Genomic DNA, 20,104 nt, shown 5'->3' with positions numbered 1-20,104 from the left:
CTCAAGCTGCAATCCTATCCATGCTTACCTGGGAGTAAACCCCACTGATCATAGTGGGACTTACTTCTGAGTAGACATGGCTAAGACTGGGCTCTAAGTCTTTCTAGGAAATGTGTGGGTCACAGGCATCCTAACAGCAGAACTTCATACACTGCCTGAGCCTGGCCAGTTCCCTTTTAAGACAGACCAGGACTTTGCTAGAAGGGTGAAGGATCCCCATTCACCACAGAACCAAAAAAGCAAACTCCTGTTGGTGTAAGCCTAGATGAGGTCAATCTAATTGCACAGCAGACACATGGGAAATTTCCAAATGAAATGTAGGTGGTGCCAAATCAAGAGTCAAGGTGCTTGTATTCACCATGCAACCAAGGTGCAACCAAGGCAACCTTCAGTCTCGAAAGACTATGGTATCGCGCTCTGAAAGGTGGTTCTGGCACAGCGTCTAGTGTGGCTGAAAAGGCCAATCCGGGAGTGACAATCCCTTCCACACCGGGAGCAAGTGCAGTCTGTCCCTGGTCTGTCTCCCTGGCTATGGGCCTTCCTTCTTTGCCTCTTAGCCTCAGACTGTTGGCAAAGTGTCTCTTCAAACTGGGAAAGGCCATGCTGCACAGCCTGCCTCCAAGCGGGCCGCTCAGAGGCCAGGGTTTCCCACTTGTTGAGGTCCATCCCTAAGGCCTTCAGATCCCTCTTGCAGATGTCCTTGTATCGCAGCTGTGGTCTACCTGTAGGGCGCTTTCCTTGCACGAGTTCTCCATAGAGGAGATCCTTTGGGATCCGGCCATCATCCATTCTCACGACATGACCAAGCCAACGCAGGCGTCTCTGTTTCAGCAGTGAATACATGCTAGGGATTCCAGCACGTTCCAGGACTGTGTTGTTTGGAACTTTGTCCTGCCAGGTGATGCCGAGGATGCGTCGGAGGCAGCGCATGTGGAAAGCGCTCAGTTTCCTTTCTTACCCTGCACATGCTTGATCTCGTCTGATCTCAGAAGCTAAGCAGGGTCAGGCCTGGTTAGTACTTGGATGGGAGACCACCTGGGAATACCTGGTGCTGTAGGCTTATACCATAGTCTTTCGAGACTGAAGGTTGCCAACCAACCATGCAACCACTGGACTGCAAAACTGTCTTTTTCTGCATTGATTGATGTGTGAGTTTAAAAGTGATTACCTGGGGTGGGAGCACGGTGATATGAAAATCAAATGCATGTCCTTAATGGGATCTTGCTTGGATCAGACATCAGAACTGATATATGAGTCTCCCTGTGAGCTCCGGTGGCCCACTTGGCAGCTCCCTTTTGTGGCACCAGGTGATGTCATCACCAGCCCTTGGGGAGCCAAGAGATGTTTGTCAGCCTCGAAGTTCACACCAATCTTAGGGGACAGAGCTTAGCAGTCAGTATCAGCTCTTTAAAGGTGTTGCCAAGGAAGAAGGTAGTGATGAAAATGGAAGTCAGAAGAAGAGGCAGAGACATACACAGCAAGGAGAAGGAACAGAAAGTTGGGAGAATGAAAAGGAAGGGAGAGATAGATGGAGCAGAGGTAAGGTTGAAGAGGGAGGGGATAGGAAGGGAAGACACAAAAAGAGCAGGAAAGAGAGTGAGATGGACAGGGAAGGAAACAGAGAAACAGAACAGGAAATCCAAGGAAGGGAAGGGGGGGTCCCTAGAAAGAGGAACTACTCCAAATTGGCTAGAAAGGGAGCCTGAGCCAGAGCAAAGAGGCAGTAGACCTACCAAGGTAGTAGTGGATGAGGCTGCAGACCTCCCTTTGCCCATGGTTCTCTGTGGAAGTGGCAGGACTCCACCAGGAATGACCTGGAACTGAGGCTGAACTAAAAGTGCCACCATAGTGGTGCATCCTGAACTCTTTGATTTGTTTGTTAATTAACCAGTTTTTGGTAGGTTTTGCAAAACTTACAGGGAGAGCTAAAGAGGAAGCAATAAGAGGAAATTGGCATCTCTTGAGAGATTGATGTTGCAAAACCTCTTGGAAGCCCAGCAGACACACATGGGAGACAGCAAGGGATGGCTGAGAAAGTGGGACCCACAGATTCTGTTTATGATGCTGTGAAAGAAATCCAGTTTAGACCAGTTCATAAGATTCTTTCCCCAGAGGACCAATGTAATGAGGCCAGAGGACAAGCAATGAGAGAGATAGAGAGAGAGAGAGAGAGAGAGAGAGAGAGAGAGAGAGAGAGAGAGAGAGAGTTTACAAAGCATCACCCAAAGGTTTAAAAGACAAAAGTGAGAGATAGGAAGCTGGAAGACAGGCCTTTGGCCTGATCCAGCAGGGCTCTTCTTATGTTCTTACAAGGTACTGAAGGAAGGTGGAACAGATCCCAAGTTGTTGGTTCTCTTTTGATCCCAGTCCAGCAATTCCATCAAGTGCGCAAAAACCAGTTAGCCTCCGTAAATATGAGTGAACCAGGGAGCGTGTGGGTGAACAGAGAGAGTGCTTTTCCATCCTTTTGTTCTCTCAACTTAATTCCTTGATCATCAGTGTTGCCACTGTGATTGTCTGGCCAAGAATAAGAGAAGTGTGGGACTGAGTGTGAGAATGAGATGAATTGGGGAACTTCAACATAATCAGTTAATTCTGTGGTTGCAGAATATTGGTTTTCCCCTCTGATTATGTAATGAAATGATAAATGTGAGACTGTGACTGCAGCACACTGTCATTCGCTCCTATGCATCTTTTGACAATGCACGCTCGTGGTTCTTCTGGTAAGGCACTTGAAAACAAATGTATAAACCACAGGTAAAAGTGTCACGTACCATACAGACCCAAGAGCCTCCTAAGCACTCTGAAAGCTGTGCTGGTCAGGATTACAATGAATCCTCTTTATGGGCAGAGAACTTTATGGGCAGAGAACAGAGAACTTGCTGGGCAGAGAACTGTGCACTTTGTTTTAAAATAACTTTGCTGTTTAGAGAGAAATCTTTTTTTCTGTGATCTTCTTTCTCTGCTAATTACATTATGTAGTTTCACTATTCATTTTGTACACAAGCCAGTTACCAAGGCTGCAATTTAAAATGGAAATCCAGGATAGGGGCAGAGAGGATTCTTAATCCTATCTTGTCATGCCACTTGCCTATTGAAAATCAGGGTCCCCCACCTGCTTAAACCTCTACTGCTAGGTACTCTTAGCTTTTCCTTGGTTGGGTTAAAAGCAGCTGCAGGGAGGGTAACTTTCAAAAGGAACATAGGGCCCAAACCTTCCAGTGCCAATGCGGCTGCAATGCCGCCCTGAAGTAAGGGAACAAATTTTCCCTTACCCTGAGGAGGCCTCTGTGATTCTCTCCCCACCACCCCACTGCAGGATGGAGCATGTGCCCTATTGGCACAGCTGCATCAGAACCAGGAAGTTGAACAGAATTCGGCCCATAGTGTGCAATGTGCAGTCATGGCCAGCCCATCCATGAGACAACCTGATGCAGGGTACCTCGGTGGCAGACTGTGAGAGGTTTAAGAGTGCCTTTCACCCAGACTCTGCCACCACTGCTTCCCTCCAACCTGCTGCCAATGATCTGCAGCCACAATGATCTGCTTCCCACTGGCTTGAGCAAGGAACAGATCGTTCCTCTCCTTACCAACTGGACCCTTCCTTAAGTCAAGGGCTTCTGGGTTTGATGGCAATGCATGAGGAGCATGGTGAAGGTTTTGAGGTTTTATGTAGTGCAGAGGTGGTGTTCCTGTGTATACTTCTGCCAAGGAAACTGCCACCAGGTTTGGAGGGGGGAGGAATTGCCAAGCAGACTGATGTGGAGAGAGGCCTGGTCTATACCATGTAGCAGTCTAGGTGGAAATGCAGTAGGATGGACAGTGCTTCTTCAGGGCTGAAAGTGGGGGGGCATATTTTGGGATGGTCCCCTCAGTGAAGAACACCCTGAAATATAACTCCAAGCAAATAGCATAACAGTGAACAAGCTGGTCTAAAATGACTCACTGGAATGTGTAGTTTTTACTGATAGGGAGGTCTTCTTTACATGGGGCAACATTGAAAATTAGTGCCTCTCCTTTTAGTGAAGTCTATTTTGTCAACTGAGGATTGTTACCACCTTGTTCTGTGGCATTGAAGACCAGGTTAAGAGGTAAAGAAGAGTCTCCTTCCCCTCACCTCCACCCCTTTGTCCAAGTTACTTTTGCCACAATGCAAAAAATACAAGATGGGTGTACCAACCCCATTTCTTCCCCCCCAGTTGCACTACACCAGTGGTTCTCAAACATTTAGCACCAGAACCCACTTTTTAGAATGAGAATCTGTAAGGACCCACCGGAAGTGATGTCATGACTAGAAGTGACATAATCAAGCAGGACAATTTTTAACAATCCTAGGCTGCAATCCTATCCACACTTACCTAGGAGTAAGTCCCTACCATTGTTAAAAGCATATACATAGTTGCCTGTTAAAAGTACAGAGCTGTAACATTTCCCCAAATGTAGTCACGTACCATGGTAGCATCAAGTCTAATATATTAAAAATATTGAAATGAATGGGGACCCAACTGAAATTGGCTCCTGACCCACCTAGCGGGTCCTGACCCACAGTTTGAGAAACACTGCACTACACCGATGGGGAATATGGCTGGAATGAAGAGCCCTAGGATGAGAAGGCCCTTTCCTAATTTTCCCATTCCTTACTTCTTTGATTCTGCAACCACAGCTATCATTACAAGTCTTGGAGCTAGTTTCAAACAGAAATAAATGACAATACATGTAAAAGACAGAACTATCACACTACCTTTTACACATATGGTAACTTAGAAACATTTGTCCAATGCACCTTCTGGCTCCCTTAGCAAAATGCAGCCCACCAGCCATGAATCCATGAGGCGATTGGCACTCAGGTTCTTCCTGAATGTCAGAGACCAGAAAATGGCAAGGCGAGGTAAGCAAAGGATGGGCTTTGTGCAAGCGAAAGTTCAAGAGTTTTTGCCAAAATAGCTCCTGGTCTGTCCTTCTTATCATACCAAGGAAGTGGTTCAGTACATCTGTTTCTGCTGCCTGCCTGAGCCTATAAAACCAAGAGGATCTTGTCTGGTCCACTCTATTTGGCTTGGTGAGTCAAAGTTGTACAGGGGTTTGTACTGGGGGGGCGGGTTACTCTTTTATATACAGCTGAATTCAGAGTGAGGACAATTCTGCCTAGCTATTTCTGAGCTGAATCAGGTCACCTTTATAGCTGATTTGGCATATCACAGCCAAATTCAGAATGAGAACAATTGTATCAACTATTTCAGATCTGAATTAGGTCATCTTATATCCGAGGACTGTAGCACACTCATATCAAACTAGGTCAGTTTGTACCTGTCCTACGCTTCAGCAAGTGATATAACATCACAAGCAGGGTACAGTTACGAGAAAGCCGGAACAAATCAGAGCAAAATAGAACCAACAAGCGAACTCAGGGCTGGTCTTCTAGTTCTGGATGCAAGACAGAAAATACAGCACTGCCTCAGTCAATCTCACGGTTAGGCCAGTCCTGAGTTTAGATGTATATAAACAAGTGTTGCTCCTCTCTAGACAAGAAACACATTATGTTGTCACATGTATAATCTTGGGAAGATGTTACTTAAGGGAACAAGTTCTACCAATTTAGAACAGAATAGGTGGGTAAAGCCCTGAATGGCTCAGTGTTGGAACATTATGAAGCACCCTAGCTCTCTAGTTTTTCAGCTTAAAAATAATCAATTAAAATTGGACCTATGCGATTAGTTAAATGCATAATTGTACAGTCAATGCTTAAAAATCAAACTAACTACAAAGGGTGAACAACCTACCAGAGGAATGACTAAATTACTGAACTGGCACACAAATCAGTGCATAGAAAATCTGAGCAAAGACGGAGATGAACTAAGTTCAACCCACACGAGAAAAAAGATGCATTTGCTGGCTCCTGTTTTTATAAACAGAGGCATGCACCCAAAGTGTGACTGATTCTGCAAGCCACCACACCCGTATGTATCTCTGTTGCTCCTCTCATGCTGTTCAGCAGTGGCCCCAACCCTGAAAAGTCACATAGTCTTCAGCCACAGTTTGATATCAACCTAAGGCTATGCTGTGTTAGACTACTGGAGGATCTGAAGTCCAATTTTGACTGTAGCAGGAGGAGGAGACAGTCGCTTGGTTTGTGTGCATCTTTAAAATCTGTTTGGTAACAAGTTAAAACAAGAAGGATGTTGAGGTTTCAGCACTCTCTGTGGGGTACAATATGCTTCTGACTGTTTACAAGGCAGTTCTTTGTTTAAGAGGCTACAATGGTTTGCTTGTGTAAATAAAAGGTCCAGAGATGAGACCCAACATGGTTTGCTTATTGAAACTGTACATGGGAGATTCTGCTCTTTGCACCATAAAGTGTAGTCCAACAGCATGAGCGTCCAGTTTTGCTTTCCAAGATCTGATGGACTGAAATTCAGGTGAAAATGGGATCATAGACTATTGATGACATTCCTGCAAAAGTTGTGAGTTCCTGCAGATTGCCTACATGCATATGAGCCTATCCATCATTATCTCAGATCCTGCTCTCTGGCCTGCTATAAATGCAGATACAGTTAGCGTGGAGCTGGGACAGGGTCCTTTTTGGGATTATGGTGCTGCAGCTTTAGCATTCTCTTCCTGGTAGATCTGCCCAGTAGCGAAGCTAGAGGGGGTTGAAAAGCACTAAGTTTTGCACGGTGCCTTGCCTTGGTTTGCAAAGCGCAATGTGTTGCACAGAGCCTCACCGCAGGCGTGCAAGCGGCCCTCTCCCCTTTGGAGTCATTCCGTTAGCCTCAGTGCTTTATACATATTGGACAGTTGACAGCGTACAATTTACTGGTGCAAGGAGACCTTGAGTGTACACATATTTGGATGCCAATCTCCCTTACACGGTGGTTGTGAAAATGAATGAGGGAATGGTGAAATACATTAAAATTTATCTAGAAAATGCTAGATAAAATAAATTGGCTGAATACGGAACATTGTGAGGAGGCAGTGAGGAGGCATCTATAACATTTATTTATGATCATGTTTCATTGATTTCAATAGAATAATCTCAAGCTCTACCGCCAATACATAATAAGCAGTTGCTCTGTATATAGCAGCCTGATCCTAATCACATCTACTTGGTTCTGTTGATCCAGTGAGGTTGACTTCCAAGTTAGCATTCTTAGCTTTGCAGCCTTAGGAGCACTTCACATTTTCACATGTACGTGTAAGTTTTAACTCCTAAAGATGTATACTGTGAATGCAATGACATAGGATGTGTTCCAAGAAACCAGGCTTTTGCGTGGCTCCTCCCTGGCTGAGTGAACACAGAGCAACAAACCTGAGTTTGTCTTATATAATGTGTGACATGGTCCATAATATTTTAGATCATGTTATTATAGTACATGCCTGAATCCTTTGCCTGAAATAACCAATCTTCTTAAATAAACCTTTATTTAAAACAGTGTAAATACAAAACATAACTATGCTAACAGAAGGATGGAGTTCCACACCTAGATAAGGACTGAAGGATTGACCCCATGAGACTCTTTTCTGTTTTGGAAAAAAACCTCCAGAGTTTCTCCCCATTGCTGTTATTTCAACTTCTTTCCGAGATGGGATTATCTCCATTAACTGGCTGTGTTTGGTCTGCTCTCTGCAGAATAATTTTAAAATCCTATAGAAATAAGAGAAAAACAATTTAGAAGGACATTACTGTGTGGACTAAGGTAGGTTTTGTAGACAATAGATATATCCACAAACAACCAGAAAAATATCCTTATCTGCAGATATACTTATATATCTTACATATATTTGTCCACTGAATGCATACTATGTGTTTAGAAACAGGTTAATTCTTATGTACAACTAACTATACCCCCCCCCCACTTATGGTGGAAAACTGGCTGCAGTGTAAGACACATTTTTCAAAGTGTCTTCTATAATACATTTGCACCATATATTTGCAAGTGTTATTAAAGTGACACATGGCCCAATCCTGACAATCCAGTGCATGGGCAGAACGTGTGTTCTGCCAACACGAGCTGTTGCACAAGCGCTACAAGGCAGTTTGCAAGAGTGTTTCTAGCCAGCATGCAGGCCACAGCCTTCTCGCGTGCGCTCACAGGAATGCACACTGGACCAAGTAAGTACAGCATAGGGATGAGGGGAAAGCAGGAGAGAGCAGGGAGAGGTGGGATGGGTGGAGGGAGGGTAGCAATGGGGGTGGGTCAGGCTCAGGGGGCAAGGTTGGCAGTGCCACTACACGCCATGTCCTAGCCCCCTTCCCAAGCCCGATTCCCCCCAACATGGATCAGTGCGGACTTGTGCCAACGATATTACTGGTGCAGTTCCAGGCTGACCCATTGAGACTGGGTCATTGGGGCTTACCTCAGGGCAAGGGGACCCTTACCCCAAGGAGAGCTCCAGCAGCCATGATTCCCCCCAAGGGATGCAGCACAGCCTGCACCAATGCTGCTGCATTGCCATGTGGGAATTTACAGCCCAATCCTATCCACACTTTCCTGGGAGTAAGCACCATAGACTTTAATGGGACTTACTTTTGAGTAGACCTGCATAGGATTGAGCTGTTAGTCAGGATAGGGTGGATAGTTAATTTTTGTTTTAGTTTTAAGGAATTACAAGTTATCCTGTCATTCTTTTTTACCAACACTGCCATGCACAAATACCACTGAATTATTTTGTTTAGTTCTAGAATTACTATACACAAATGAGGAATATAAGAGATAGTTCAAGAACAAAATACACATTTGTAAAGGTTTAAGCTAACAAAAATAACGATGAATCAGATTCATGGCTTCAGTGTCTCTCTTACAGACAGTCCAAGACAACAAACACTTCCTTCACCAACAATATTGATACAATACAACTCATAGCATTGAAACAAAACAAAACAAAAAAACAGGTTAGGTGTGCAACAGCCAACCAGTAACTCTACCTTTGTTGGTTCATATTTTAAAACTTATTTGTGGGAAAAATCCTATTTATACTTTTTAATTGCACTCAGCAATGTATTCCATCTGCTCAACCTTTTCTCGTAGTTGACCCTGACCCATGGGAAATTTCCATCCGTCCCGTAAATTGTCTGTAAAAAAACAAACAGGTAAACTAAAGAAAACAACAAACAAAACCCCCTCTACTTCTCTACTGATTACTGTGGTTACTTTTTCTGGAGGGAAAGCGGGTTGCCAAAAGTAGATTACAGGGTTTGGGAAACCCACCATATTGATAAACAGAGCCAAGATTACGTAGTGTTTCTGGAGTTGGACCTAGAAAATCCAGGTTCAAATCCCCGCTCAGCTATGAAGCTTCCTGGGTAACCTTAGGCCAGTTACTATCTCTCAACCTAACCTACCCCACTGGGTTGTGGTGAGGACAAAGGAGGGAAGGAACTATGTACCCCACCCTGAGCTCCTTAGAGGAAGGGCAGCATAAAAATATGAAAAATAAATAAAAAGTAGTAATGCGAAAAAATTGTAAAGGGGGGAAATGGAAAGGATTGTGTGAAGACTGAGAGAGTGTCTGGCTTGCATCACAAGGTCATGACTACAGGAGGAAGGGGTGTGCTGCTTGGGGCAGGACTGGGTAAACATGAGGAAGTCTAGTTCAGAACACACCAATGGCCCAATCCTATTGCATCCCTGTGAAGGTGCAATGTGTGTTCTACCAGTGTGCGCCGTCACAAAAGTGTTGTAAAGCACTTTGCGACAGTGTTCATTGCCGGTGCACAGACGAGGAGGCAGCAGCCTTGCCACTGGTCCTGGTGGTTGCAGGGAAACCTGCCATACCAGGTAAATCCAGCGCTGAGGAGGATGTGGAGGGAAGCGAGGGGGTGGATCAGGGCAGGCGGAGAGTGGCAATGGAGGTGGGTGGATCGGGCCTGGGAGAGGGTGGGATCAGTGACTCCAGTTCACACTGTAGCCTAGTCCACCTGCAAGGATCTACTTGGACTTGTGCCAGTGATATCGCTGGTGCAATTACACGTTAACCCATATGGTTACTGGGACTTATCCAGGGACAGGGAGACAATGTTCCCTTACCCCAAAAGACCTTCAGCAGCCAAAATTCCTCCATGGGATGTAGTGTAGCCTACACTGCTGCATCTGCAGCACTACATGGGAATTCAGTTAGGATTGGGTTGTTCAGGTCAAAGTAGACTTTATGAAGACTATGTCAATTTGGCCTGTATTTTTAAATTTAAACTTCTTTAGTAGCATGGGGGGGGGGGGCAAACAAAAGTGAATAGAAACTTTGCTTCTAATTAAAATAGTATGTGGGGCCAGAGATGTAATCAAGATCAGAAGCTTGGCAAAGTCAAACATTAAAGTCACCCTGCATCAGGCACCAGCCCTCCCCTATTTGTCCGAAGGATGCTGGAGATGGGAGAAGGTTGGCCTCTGGTCAAGGGAAGAAATGGGAAGGTGAAGGATCACAAACAGAATGAGATCAGGTGAGATAGATTAGGTGTGAGGGAAGATGAGGTTAAAACTATAGGAGGAAAGGAAACTGCATGTATGTGCGAGAGGGAGATGAAAACGTGTATTTGTGTGTGCGAGTACAATATGCAACATAAAAGAAAGTCAATTTTGCGAAAAATGGTACAAATAACTATAATGGGTTTGTTACTTCCTTCAGCATGGAATTTCGTAATTTCGTAGCAAGCTTATCAGCTAAGAGCCCAATCCTGAGGTCCATGGCATGGCTCTGCGCCGTGGACCTCAGTCACAAATGTGCCATAAGGCACATTTGTGGGGCTTACTGCCAGGCTCCTGCCGGAGCTAGCCCAGCACCAGCCGGCACTGGGCTAGCACCCGGTGGTCGCCTGGGTTCCACAGCTCTGTAGTCACCTGGACCGCTGGGCTGTGGAATGGGAGGCAGGTGCGTGGCCGGGGGCATGGGGGACACATTTCAGGGAGGGGAAAGGCGTGGCTGAGGGTGTGGGGGAGGCATGTCGGGGGAGGGAGAGAGACAGATCTGTGGAGCCGAGCTCTGCAGGATCCAAGGCACTTGTGCAGGGCTGCTTGCTCTACATGAGCTCCTTTACTGGCACCCTTTTGGTTGTGGGGCTGTAGCGGCGACCACTGCGGGGCTGCTTCCCTTACTTGGGCAAGCAGTAGCGTGGGAGGCGCAGGATCCAGCGGCAGCCCTCCATGGAGCCGCCGGGTCCGGGAGCTCCGGGCAGCTCAGGATTGGGCTGTAAATGCCTTCACATACTAATCAGTCCATCTATAAGAAGTTCTGCTTCAGATATAAATAAATACTTGAACAGTAAATACTATTTTTATTTTGTTTTTGAATTTAAAAGGTTGTTACTTAGCAGGCATGACTCAGAATAGAGAGGAATTGGTTTCAAAGAAAAACACCACTTCAAGGAACTGATTATTAAGAATGAAAATCTAGAATGTTTGGAGTGACTCACATCTCCCCGAGGACATCATGAGGAGCCTCAAAAACGTCTCTAACTGCCCAATCCTATTTGGGCCTTAGGCTGCTGGAACAAGTGTCCTGGCAACTTAAGGTGCTTTATGGCTGTTGCAAATTGCAACAGAACAGTCTGCATAGCCTGGCTGCTGCCGCACACCACAAGCAGCTGGATCCGTGTGTCAACAGCCAGAGGACACCCTCCAGCACCAGTAAATCAGCACGGGGGTGGGTGGGGGGTGGGTGGGAAGGAGGTGGGGAGAGGTCAGAAAGGGATGGGAAGGAATGGGGCCATGATAGGGCAGGGAGGAGGGTGGATCAGGGGTGAGAAGGGGGTGGTGTCAGTGGCAGTGGTGAGGCCAAAATACAGAGAAGACTGGGGCATGATGGGAAGGAACATAGAAGGGACAATAAGGACTTGATGTACACTATATCTTAACTCCTCTTCAGACAACGGACATGCCCCTGATGCCAGAACAATGCTACACCAGTGACAGAGTAGACATAGGTAGGAATAACCCCATAAAGAACAGGAGGGACAACTCACTTCCTTACCTTGTTCCAGGAACAGTTTCTTCAGACACGCAGATGCAGGACTTCCAGTCTGAATTGCAGGAACTGTGCAAATGAGGGCGCAACATCATTTGTGCTGTCCCTTTAAAACATACCAGAGGGCCTGCACTTCCACTACTAAAGAGACTGTGCAAGGAGGAGTAAGGAGTTGTTGGTTTTTGTAATGAAGCAGAGCCTGTGAAACTGAAGTAGCATTGGGTGGTGTTCTGAGTTATGCCCCTGCTGTATACTTCTCTGGTCTCCCAGAGAAGTAATGGGAACTGCGGTGAAAGGATACTCAGCTCAGAAAAGAAGCACTTTGTACGGACATGTATAGCAAGATATTTTGGTAACACTTGTCTCCTCAGAATTCTTATTGCAGGTGTTCTGCTGCAGGAGGACTCCACAGGCAGGCACCCAACTGGAACCTCTACCTCAGTACCCTAACAAGGTAAGCAACCACCATGCACCCCACACAGGTGAGCAAAAGAAAGGGAGGCAATTCTATGCTGCAATGTACTGATGCGGTATCTCCCTCTCATGTCTCTACCCTTCCCATTCTGACCATCTGGGTTTCTCACAGGTGCCTCTGCTGACATGCTGTGTATGCATCTCAAACCAGAGAACAGGTGTGACTGATGCTGCTGTCAAGTCCCTGTTACTCTCTCTGTGTTTCACTTTGATCCCTACAGGTAGCTGTCCCACAGGTGAAGATACTACACAGATCCCAAAGGAAGTCTAAAGCCTGCCTGAAGGGACTGATGTGAGCCCACCTATGGCTCAGTGGGGTTGATGACCTACTCTTGATGTATCTCTATTTCATGGTGGCAACAATATCATTAAAATAACTACAAATGTTATTAATGGAGTTCTGAAACATAACTATTTGCTGCCTACCACTGACTCCTGCAATACATTGCTACAGTGAAGTATTTGTTGCATTATAGAGCACTGGTCTTCAAAGACCCACCAGCACAGCACTTCTTTAAAAAAAACACACACAGAGACAAAGTAAAGTAGAAAGGAACAGTAAGGAAGGAGGATAAAATGTGAGAGTAACAGCTCAATCCTTCTTTTCCCTACCATAGCATGGTACTCCCTACCATAGCATGGTACTCCCTACCCTACCATAGCTCCAAAACAGGCTGTGCTGCATGCTGTGGTTGGGGGGTGCGATGACAGCACTGGCATAGCCAGAGGGGGTACAAAGCACTAAGTTTTGCAGGAAGTCTCACTGTGACGTGCAAGCAGCTCACATCCCTTTTGGAGCCATTCCGGGCTTCGAGAGCAAAATGCACCTCTGTTTTGTTCCCACAACCTGAAATGGCTCTGAAGGGGAGGGGCCACTTGAACGCCATGGTGAGGCTCCCTGCAAAACTTAGCTCTTTGCACCCTCTCCAGCCACACCACTGGCTGATAGGGAGGCTTGGGAGAGAAAAGGGAAAATTTATTTTCCATTACCTCCCTGTAAATCTCTCAATTGCCAGTGGGTCTCCTTGGACCTGTGCCAGTTCTTTTGCTGGCACAAGTCTGAGGAGACAAAAGGAGAGTGTTGGGAGGCAAGAAAGGAGATAGTATACTGGCACAAGTTGCACATGCCAGGACACACTCCCTCCTATGCCCAACATGCCGCTTCCCTTCCCTGGTGTCCGCCTCATTACATCCATCCCTCCGCTCACTCACCTCTGTTGGCAGTCCTTCTTCCTGCCTCCATGGCCTCTCCAGCAGGCTCCTTAACAGGAAAGCAGGAAAAGTGGAGCATGTTGGTTTTGATCCAAGCACACTCTGCACTTCCTTTTTTGTTTAAGCCATTTCTGCCCAACATTGCATATACACAACAGGGACTAAATGTGTACACCTATGGGCTGGGCAAAAATGGGCTAAAGAGTCTGCGTAGAGGATGGAGCAGATAAGGAGGCCAGCTCCATCCATGGCAGACTGGAGGGAGGTGACAACATCTGTTCACTCTTCTCTAATCTGCCACTGATGTGAATGACATTGTTTGCTTCACCCACATTCACAGATGGGCCAGGATGATCTGATTCATCTGTTAGGCATTTTGTTAGACATATACATGTTAGGTGTACAGGAAGTCCCTGTTTTAATGTTGAGATTTAGGACATAACCTTCTAGCTTGATTCATTCTATAATACAAAATAACCACTATATTGTAATAGTTCAGCTGGTGAAGGAGAAGTACAGATGTTTTATGACAAATATTCTAAGAAGTCTAGTACCTCGGTGTGCATAATTAAAAATCTTGATCTGTATGTTTAAAAGCATTCATGCACAGCCAGTGACCCATGAAGCCAAATGCAGCCCACCCACCATGTACAACAACCCAGCTTGAGCTTGATAAACCTCCTGGCTTGGACACCCACCTGAGCAAAAATGAGGGGGGCCCTTCTGGCACCAGGTGGGAGAGATGTCAAGCACCATATAGGCTGGTCACAATACATGGCTGGTATCTTCTGTTCAGCTTGGTGGGCCACAAATTCTACAGGCTTAGTATCAAGCCAGCACTTCACCCACAAAGAAGCAACCTGCTCCATTACTCAGCAACATACCTGGGCTCCTCTGATTCTGTCAGCTTCACAAGTGACAATGCTTTCACCTTCTAAACCACACCCTCACTTTGCTGCATTTATCTTGCAATTGATCTCAGAATAACATAGCTCTGCGTTTGCTTTGTTTTACTTGTCTCAAAAAGAATTTTTTTTTTGGTACTGTCATTTATTTGATGTGGTTTGGAGAAACATACAGGCACCTTTTGCTTTGGAACATTATTGTAAGCAAGTTCTACTTGACATCCTGATTTTTCATAGGCAAAGGGCACAATCCTATCCAACTTTCCAGCACTGTTAAAGTTGTGCCAACGGGGGATGCACTGCGTTAAGATAAGGGAGTATTTGTTCCCTTTCCTCAGATCTACATTGCAGCTGCATTGGTGTTGGAAAGTTGGACAGGACTGAGCCCAAAATCAGACCCCACTCTTAATCAAACAGCTATTATGCAGGGTCAGGCTTAAGAGTTTGTTGCTCTCACACTTTGTAACACTGGATCCTCTCAAGTTAAAGAAAATTCTTGACCATCCCCAGACTGGAGAGCCCTTAACTAAACTAAATGATGCCTACTTGTAGTGTTAGCATTCATCAGCAATAACCCTGACAGAGCACCGCAGGCTTAGAAGTGCTTAGCACCGCTTAGATGTGCCCACTAGTGAAATCCAACCTGTTTTATCTTACATTGGGCCAATGCCGGCCTTAAAGAATTGTCCAGATAGGTAAATATTTCCTTTTCAGCATTTCAGCCTAACACTGGAAACAGTAAAGGTGGCAGGCAAAGGTGAGTCAGGCTTAGAATAGGATGGCCCAATTTGGAGGAAAGATTATCACATGCACATAAGAACATAAGAACAGCCCCACTGGATCAGGCCATAGGCCCATCTAGTCCAGCTTCCTGTATCTCACACCAGCTCACCAAATGCCCCAGGGAGCACACCAGATAACAAGAGACCTGCATCCTGGTGCCCTCCCTTGCATCTGACATAGCCCATTTCTAAAATCAGGAGGTTGCACATACACATCATGGCTTGTAACCTGTAATGGATGTTTCCTCCAGAAACTTGTCCAATCCCCTTTTAAAGGCATCTAGGCCAAATGCCGTCACCACATCCTGTGGCAAGGACTTCCACAGACCAATCACACGCTGAGTAAAGAAATATTTTCTTTCATCTGTCCTAACTCTCCCAACACTCAATTTTAGTGGCTGTCCCCTGGTTCTGGTATTATGTGAGAGGGTAAAGACCATCTCTCTATCCACCTTCCCATGCATAATTTTGTATGTTTTAAGAAATTCACAAGAAATTCCATTGCACAAGTGACAAAAGCAAAATGTTAATTCATTTTCTAATGGCCTAATCCCAACAAACTCCCTGCACAGTGATGCAGCAGTGCCAAGGTGGCTTCTGCTGTAACCTGCAGGAGAGTTTTAGCATGGTGAGGCCTCCTTGAAGTAAGGAAACACTTGTAAGTCCCCAAAGCTGCCATAGGTCAACTCAGACCTGAACCAGCTCGTGCAGGTCTGTGTTGACCAGCAAAGGCAGATCAGGCTGGCGAAGGGGGTCAGGATTCAACAGGTGCCACTGATATTGAACCAGCCCCCTTTCTGGGCCCTTGTGTACTGGCATAAACACCCAATAGGATTGGGCTGTAAATCTCAGTTATTCCAAGAGAATATGCAGCCTTGCTTCAGTTGCTTGGGGTGTAATGATGGGCAGCAATTACTCAAGATAAAGAGGACCTCTGCACTTTTGTCAGACTCCACTGGATTTTTAATATAATTTCCTTCATTCTATGTTTACTTCCATAAGTGTCAAAAAGCACTTCCCATTTTTGAAGCTCATTCCAAGCATATTCCTGTCCTTCTTGGCGCCACTTCCTATTTGTTCTCATTGCCCTCAGTCTCATATGTTCTCATTGCCAGTAAATCTGACTGACTGTGGCAACCCACATCATTGTCTTGAGGATGGAACAATGCCATATCTGATGTGGTCAGTGTTAAGACAGCTCACAGTTAAAGCACATTGATCACAGCAGACCACTAGTCAGGAGGCTGAGGACAGCAAAGGCCAAGGAGGAGGAGAATAATGGCACTGAGTAGTAACAGGCAACAAAAGGCACCAAAGAGTATTAAAACAAAGTGAATGTTCAACAAGAAATTTTGTTTGTTTTGGTAATTTGACTGCATCAGATATGTCAATTTTGAGGTAAATATCAGATTGCTCGCCACAGTTCTAAGTACTTTTGCTTCAGTGACCTAAGCAGAACTGTTGAAACAGCTCTGATCACTGTATGTGGGAAAGACAACATTTATTCAATTGCCCAGGATTTTGAGAAAAGATATATTCCAGATCTGTGTATATTTACCGGGAAAGGAGTACTTACAGGAAGTGCATACTCTTGGTAGCTGTTAACCAAGTCTTGCATGTAGGGATGCTTCAGAAGAAGTGCAACTGTGATGGGTTCCAATCGTTCAGAGCCAAGATCCTTGTATATTTTAATGAAATGCTGTAAAGAGGAATACAAAATGCTTACTTTTTTTAGACAAGAAAGCCAATTCAAAACAAAACAATCAAGACATGCCATTATAGAAGACACAGGCTGCAATCCTAGCCAATTTTCCAGCACTGACACAAGGCAATGCAACTCCGAGATAAGGAAACAAACATTCTCTTACTTTGAGGAGGCCTCCATGACTGCCCCCCAACCGCAGGATGCAGCACATGCCCCACTGGCACAGCTATGCCAGTGCTGGAAAGTTGGTTAGGATTGCGCCCGTAGACAAACAAATGCTGTAGCACTAGGCTATGCATGTTTACTCAGAAGTAAGTCCCATTCAATTCAATAGGTCTTACTCCCACGTAAATGTACTCAGGCCTGCAGTCTCAGGGCGCTGCTGTATTAGCTAAATGTTAGTTTGGAGGCTGGAACTATATCGTGCCATTCAACTCAACAGCACTCCCCCCTCATGGATGATTAGGCTCTGTAACAACAACTCATTGCTGAGAGCCATTTTGGGCTCAGCTTGGTTGTGGAAAAGTAGCAAACCTCAGTGCATGACATTAGGAAACGGGGAGTTGCAATCCAAGAACTTCCATTTGCTGAAGTTTCCTACTGGGCAAAGGGAGAGAGGAGATTTTCATCCATTCCCCCCCCCCTTTCTTCTGCAGCCAGTTATGCTCTCTGAAAGTCTGCTCCTGAGGGTTGGGGGAAATCAACCCTTCTCCCTTGCACAAACTGAACATTTTCCACAAAGGGTTCTTAGAATACACTCTGATGTCATTTTTGTTACATGTAAAACTGAGGGCAAAACTCTTACCACACCTTGACTAAAATCACTATTGACTAAATAACATTGCTTTGTAAGCTGCCATTTGCTCCTTCATGATAAAAGAGATCAATAACCAAACCAGCTGCGATTTAATGTCTATATATCATGTGTAGCTGTATTGTTTTATTTTTTTATCTGCTATGTACATTTTATGTTAGTCGCCTTGGACATCCACATGAGTAGGGGAAAGGCAGGATAGAAATATTATAAATAAACTGGAACCCAGAAATTCATTTGTTCTGCACTGACACAAGCACTGGTTTGTGCAACTTTTCCTCAGTTAAGAATTTCCTTTTCCCTGGAGGTTCACAATTGAGAACTGATCATATTTCAGAAGCAGCACAGGCCTTTATTGATTGGACTGCTATTTGTAGGCCAGTGTTAAACAGATTCATATAATATTCTTTTTAATTTTAATGTTGTTGGCATCCTTCAGTCTCGGAAGACTATGGTGTCGCGCTCTGAATGGTGGTTCTGGAACAGAGTGTCCTCTCCAGTGCGCGAAGCCTGGGTAAAGTAGGTATGGAGGATAGGCTGTTACCCATGCAGCAAATCCCCCCTCTCCACGTCGCTGGAATGGTCCAATGGAAAGGCAGAGGCCAATACGGTTGGTTCCAGCGGCGTCGCAGGAGTTGCCAGAACGTGACTGTGTTCAGCCATGAACTGCCTCAGGGACTCCGGCTCCTGATTTTGCCTCAAGGTTGACTCCTGAAGCCTTTTCCATAACTGGATGTAGCCACAAGGCAGTGGAGGTTTGGGGTCAGAGTTTTCCTTCTCTCAGATGAGCTGCCTTCCCAGGCTGACGAGTCCCATCGACCCGGTGGCTGTTTTGTCGCCTCTTACGACAAGTACAGCCAAACTGAGGGCCTATTCTTATCCCCAGCCCCCAGGGGAATTAATTTTAATAATCTGTTGCTAATTGCCACACACCTCTGAATAAGAGTAGGATACAGTACGTGTATGTGTATTAAATCATATATAATTTTATATGCATATAATTATAATGATCAAGTAAGCATTAATAATTAATTACATGAGGAGTGAAGCTTGATTGGTTAACCAACCTCATAATTATTCTCTGCTTTCAGATAACCGCTAAACCGATTGTTGTCAGCAGCTTTGTTTGTTTCATGCTGAAACACTCTGAACAATGTAGGCAAGGAAATTTTTCCTTCATTGGTGAAAGATTCTTCTTCATCCTCTTTTTCCTTCTCTTCCTCTTCCTCAGTCGCTTCTTCAGCACCCTCCTCCTCTTCTTGCTCATCTGGTACAGCTGTTGAATGTATGGCAGAAGAACTAAGCTGGGGAAGAAAAGCGTAACACATTGTAAGGTTGAGATGAGCTTTTCTCAGTGGGTACTCATGTCTGAGGACATTTCTTCAATGCCCTATTAATGGTGGTGGCCACTACCAACCAGGACAAACCTACTGCTGAGAGAAGTGTCTTGTAATGTATACAAATGACAAAGAGAAAACAGTTTGAAAAATGTAGCCAGCAAGGGAGGAACAAATCTGAGTTTTGCACATGATTGGAAGAAATAGCTGGGGAGGGAGGGGGGCTCCAAAGAATGCCGCTTGGGGGGAACTGATTGTGCTTCACAGACTACTGCTGATGGGCGCCCAGTTCTATGATCGGCGGTGCCCAGGACTTCAGTGGCAGCAAAGTGGCAACTGCTGTATCCTATGGGCACTGGGCTAGCACTGGGAGTCTCCTTTGTGTTTGCTCCCTTATCCCAGGTAATGCTGCTGCAGCACCAATGGATTTCCTTGGATCTGTCCCCACTTTTGAGAGCATAGGATAGAAAGGCTGGAAGAGAGCATAGGATACACAGCCTGCCACCGTATCTGCCCCTTTTCTGGGCCCGATCCTTCTCCCCCCCAGTTCTGCCCTCCACTCGTCTTCCCCTGCCCTTTCCCTGCACTGAAAAGCCACATTGCCGCATGGTGGTGCCACTTACTGGTAGCTGCCATGCAGACTTATCTTCCTGACACTGAGGCCTGACGTGGCGTTATCTTCCTGATCCTGAGGGTATCACAGCACGTTTATGACACTAGCACCGGTGAGAGCCCATACCAGGATTGGGCTCTCAGTGCCTGTCTGTTTCCCCACACCCAACATGTCTATGTGTAAACAAAGGGATGTCAGGCAAGGTACCGAGGGAAGGCAGGCTAAGCAGAGTAGTGCTTAGTGGTTAACGCACAAGCACCTCATCCTGCTCCCCACTTTTCCTTTGTTGGACCTCCAGATCAATGGG

At 45.6% G+C, this 20,104-nt stretch overlaps 1 protein-coding gene and 1 pseudogene across 1 annotated transcript in view; one reads left to right on the top strand and one right to left on the bottom strand.

Annotated features, from left to right (window-relative positions):
- Window positions 1-940: 940 nt before the first annotated feature.
- LOC136643495 (5S ribosomal RNA) lies at window positions 941-1,060 on the top strand (annotated as a pseudogene).
- A 7,905-nt stretch (window positions 1,061-8,965) lies between these two features.
- Window positions 8,966-20,104, bottom strand: part of SPEF2 (sperm flagellar 2) — a 126,178-nt gene continuing 115,039 nt past the window's right edge. Inside the window, exons 35-37 of the mRNA XM_066618176.1 lie at window positions 18,915-19,151; window positions 16,905-17,027; window positions 8,966-9,070 (exon numbers count right to left, since the gene is read on the bottom strand). Of these exons, the coding sequence (XP_066474273.1) occupies window positions 8,966-9,070; window positions 16,905-17,027; window positions 18,915-19,151 (465 nt within the window). The remainder of the gene's footprint in view (window positions 9,071-16,904; window positions 17,028-18,914; window positions 19,152-20,104) is intronic.

This window comes from Tiliqua scincoides, chromosome 2, assembly GCF_035046505.1.
Source record: "Tiliqua scincoides isolate rTilSci1 chromosome 2, rTilSci1.hap2, whole genome shotgun sequence".
Lineage (NCBI taxonomy): Eukaryota > Metazoa > Chordata > Lepidosauria > Squamata > Scincidae > Tiliqua > Tiliqua scincoides.
This window is presented reverse-complemented; position numbering and strand designations above follow the sequence as displayed.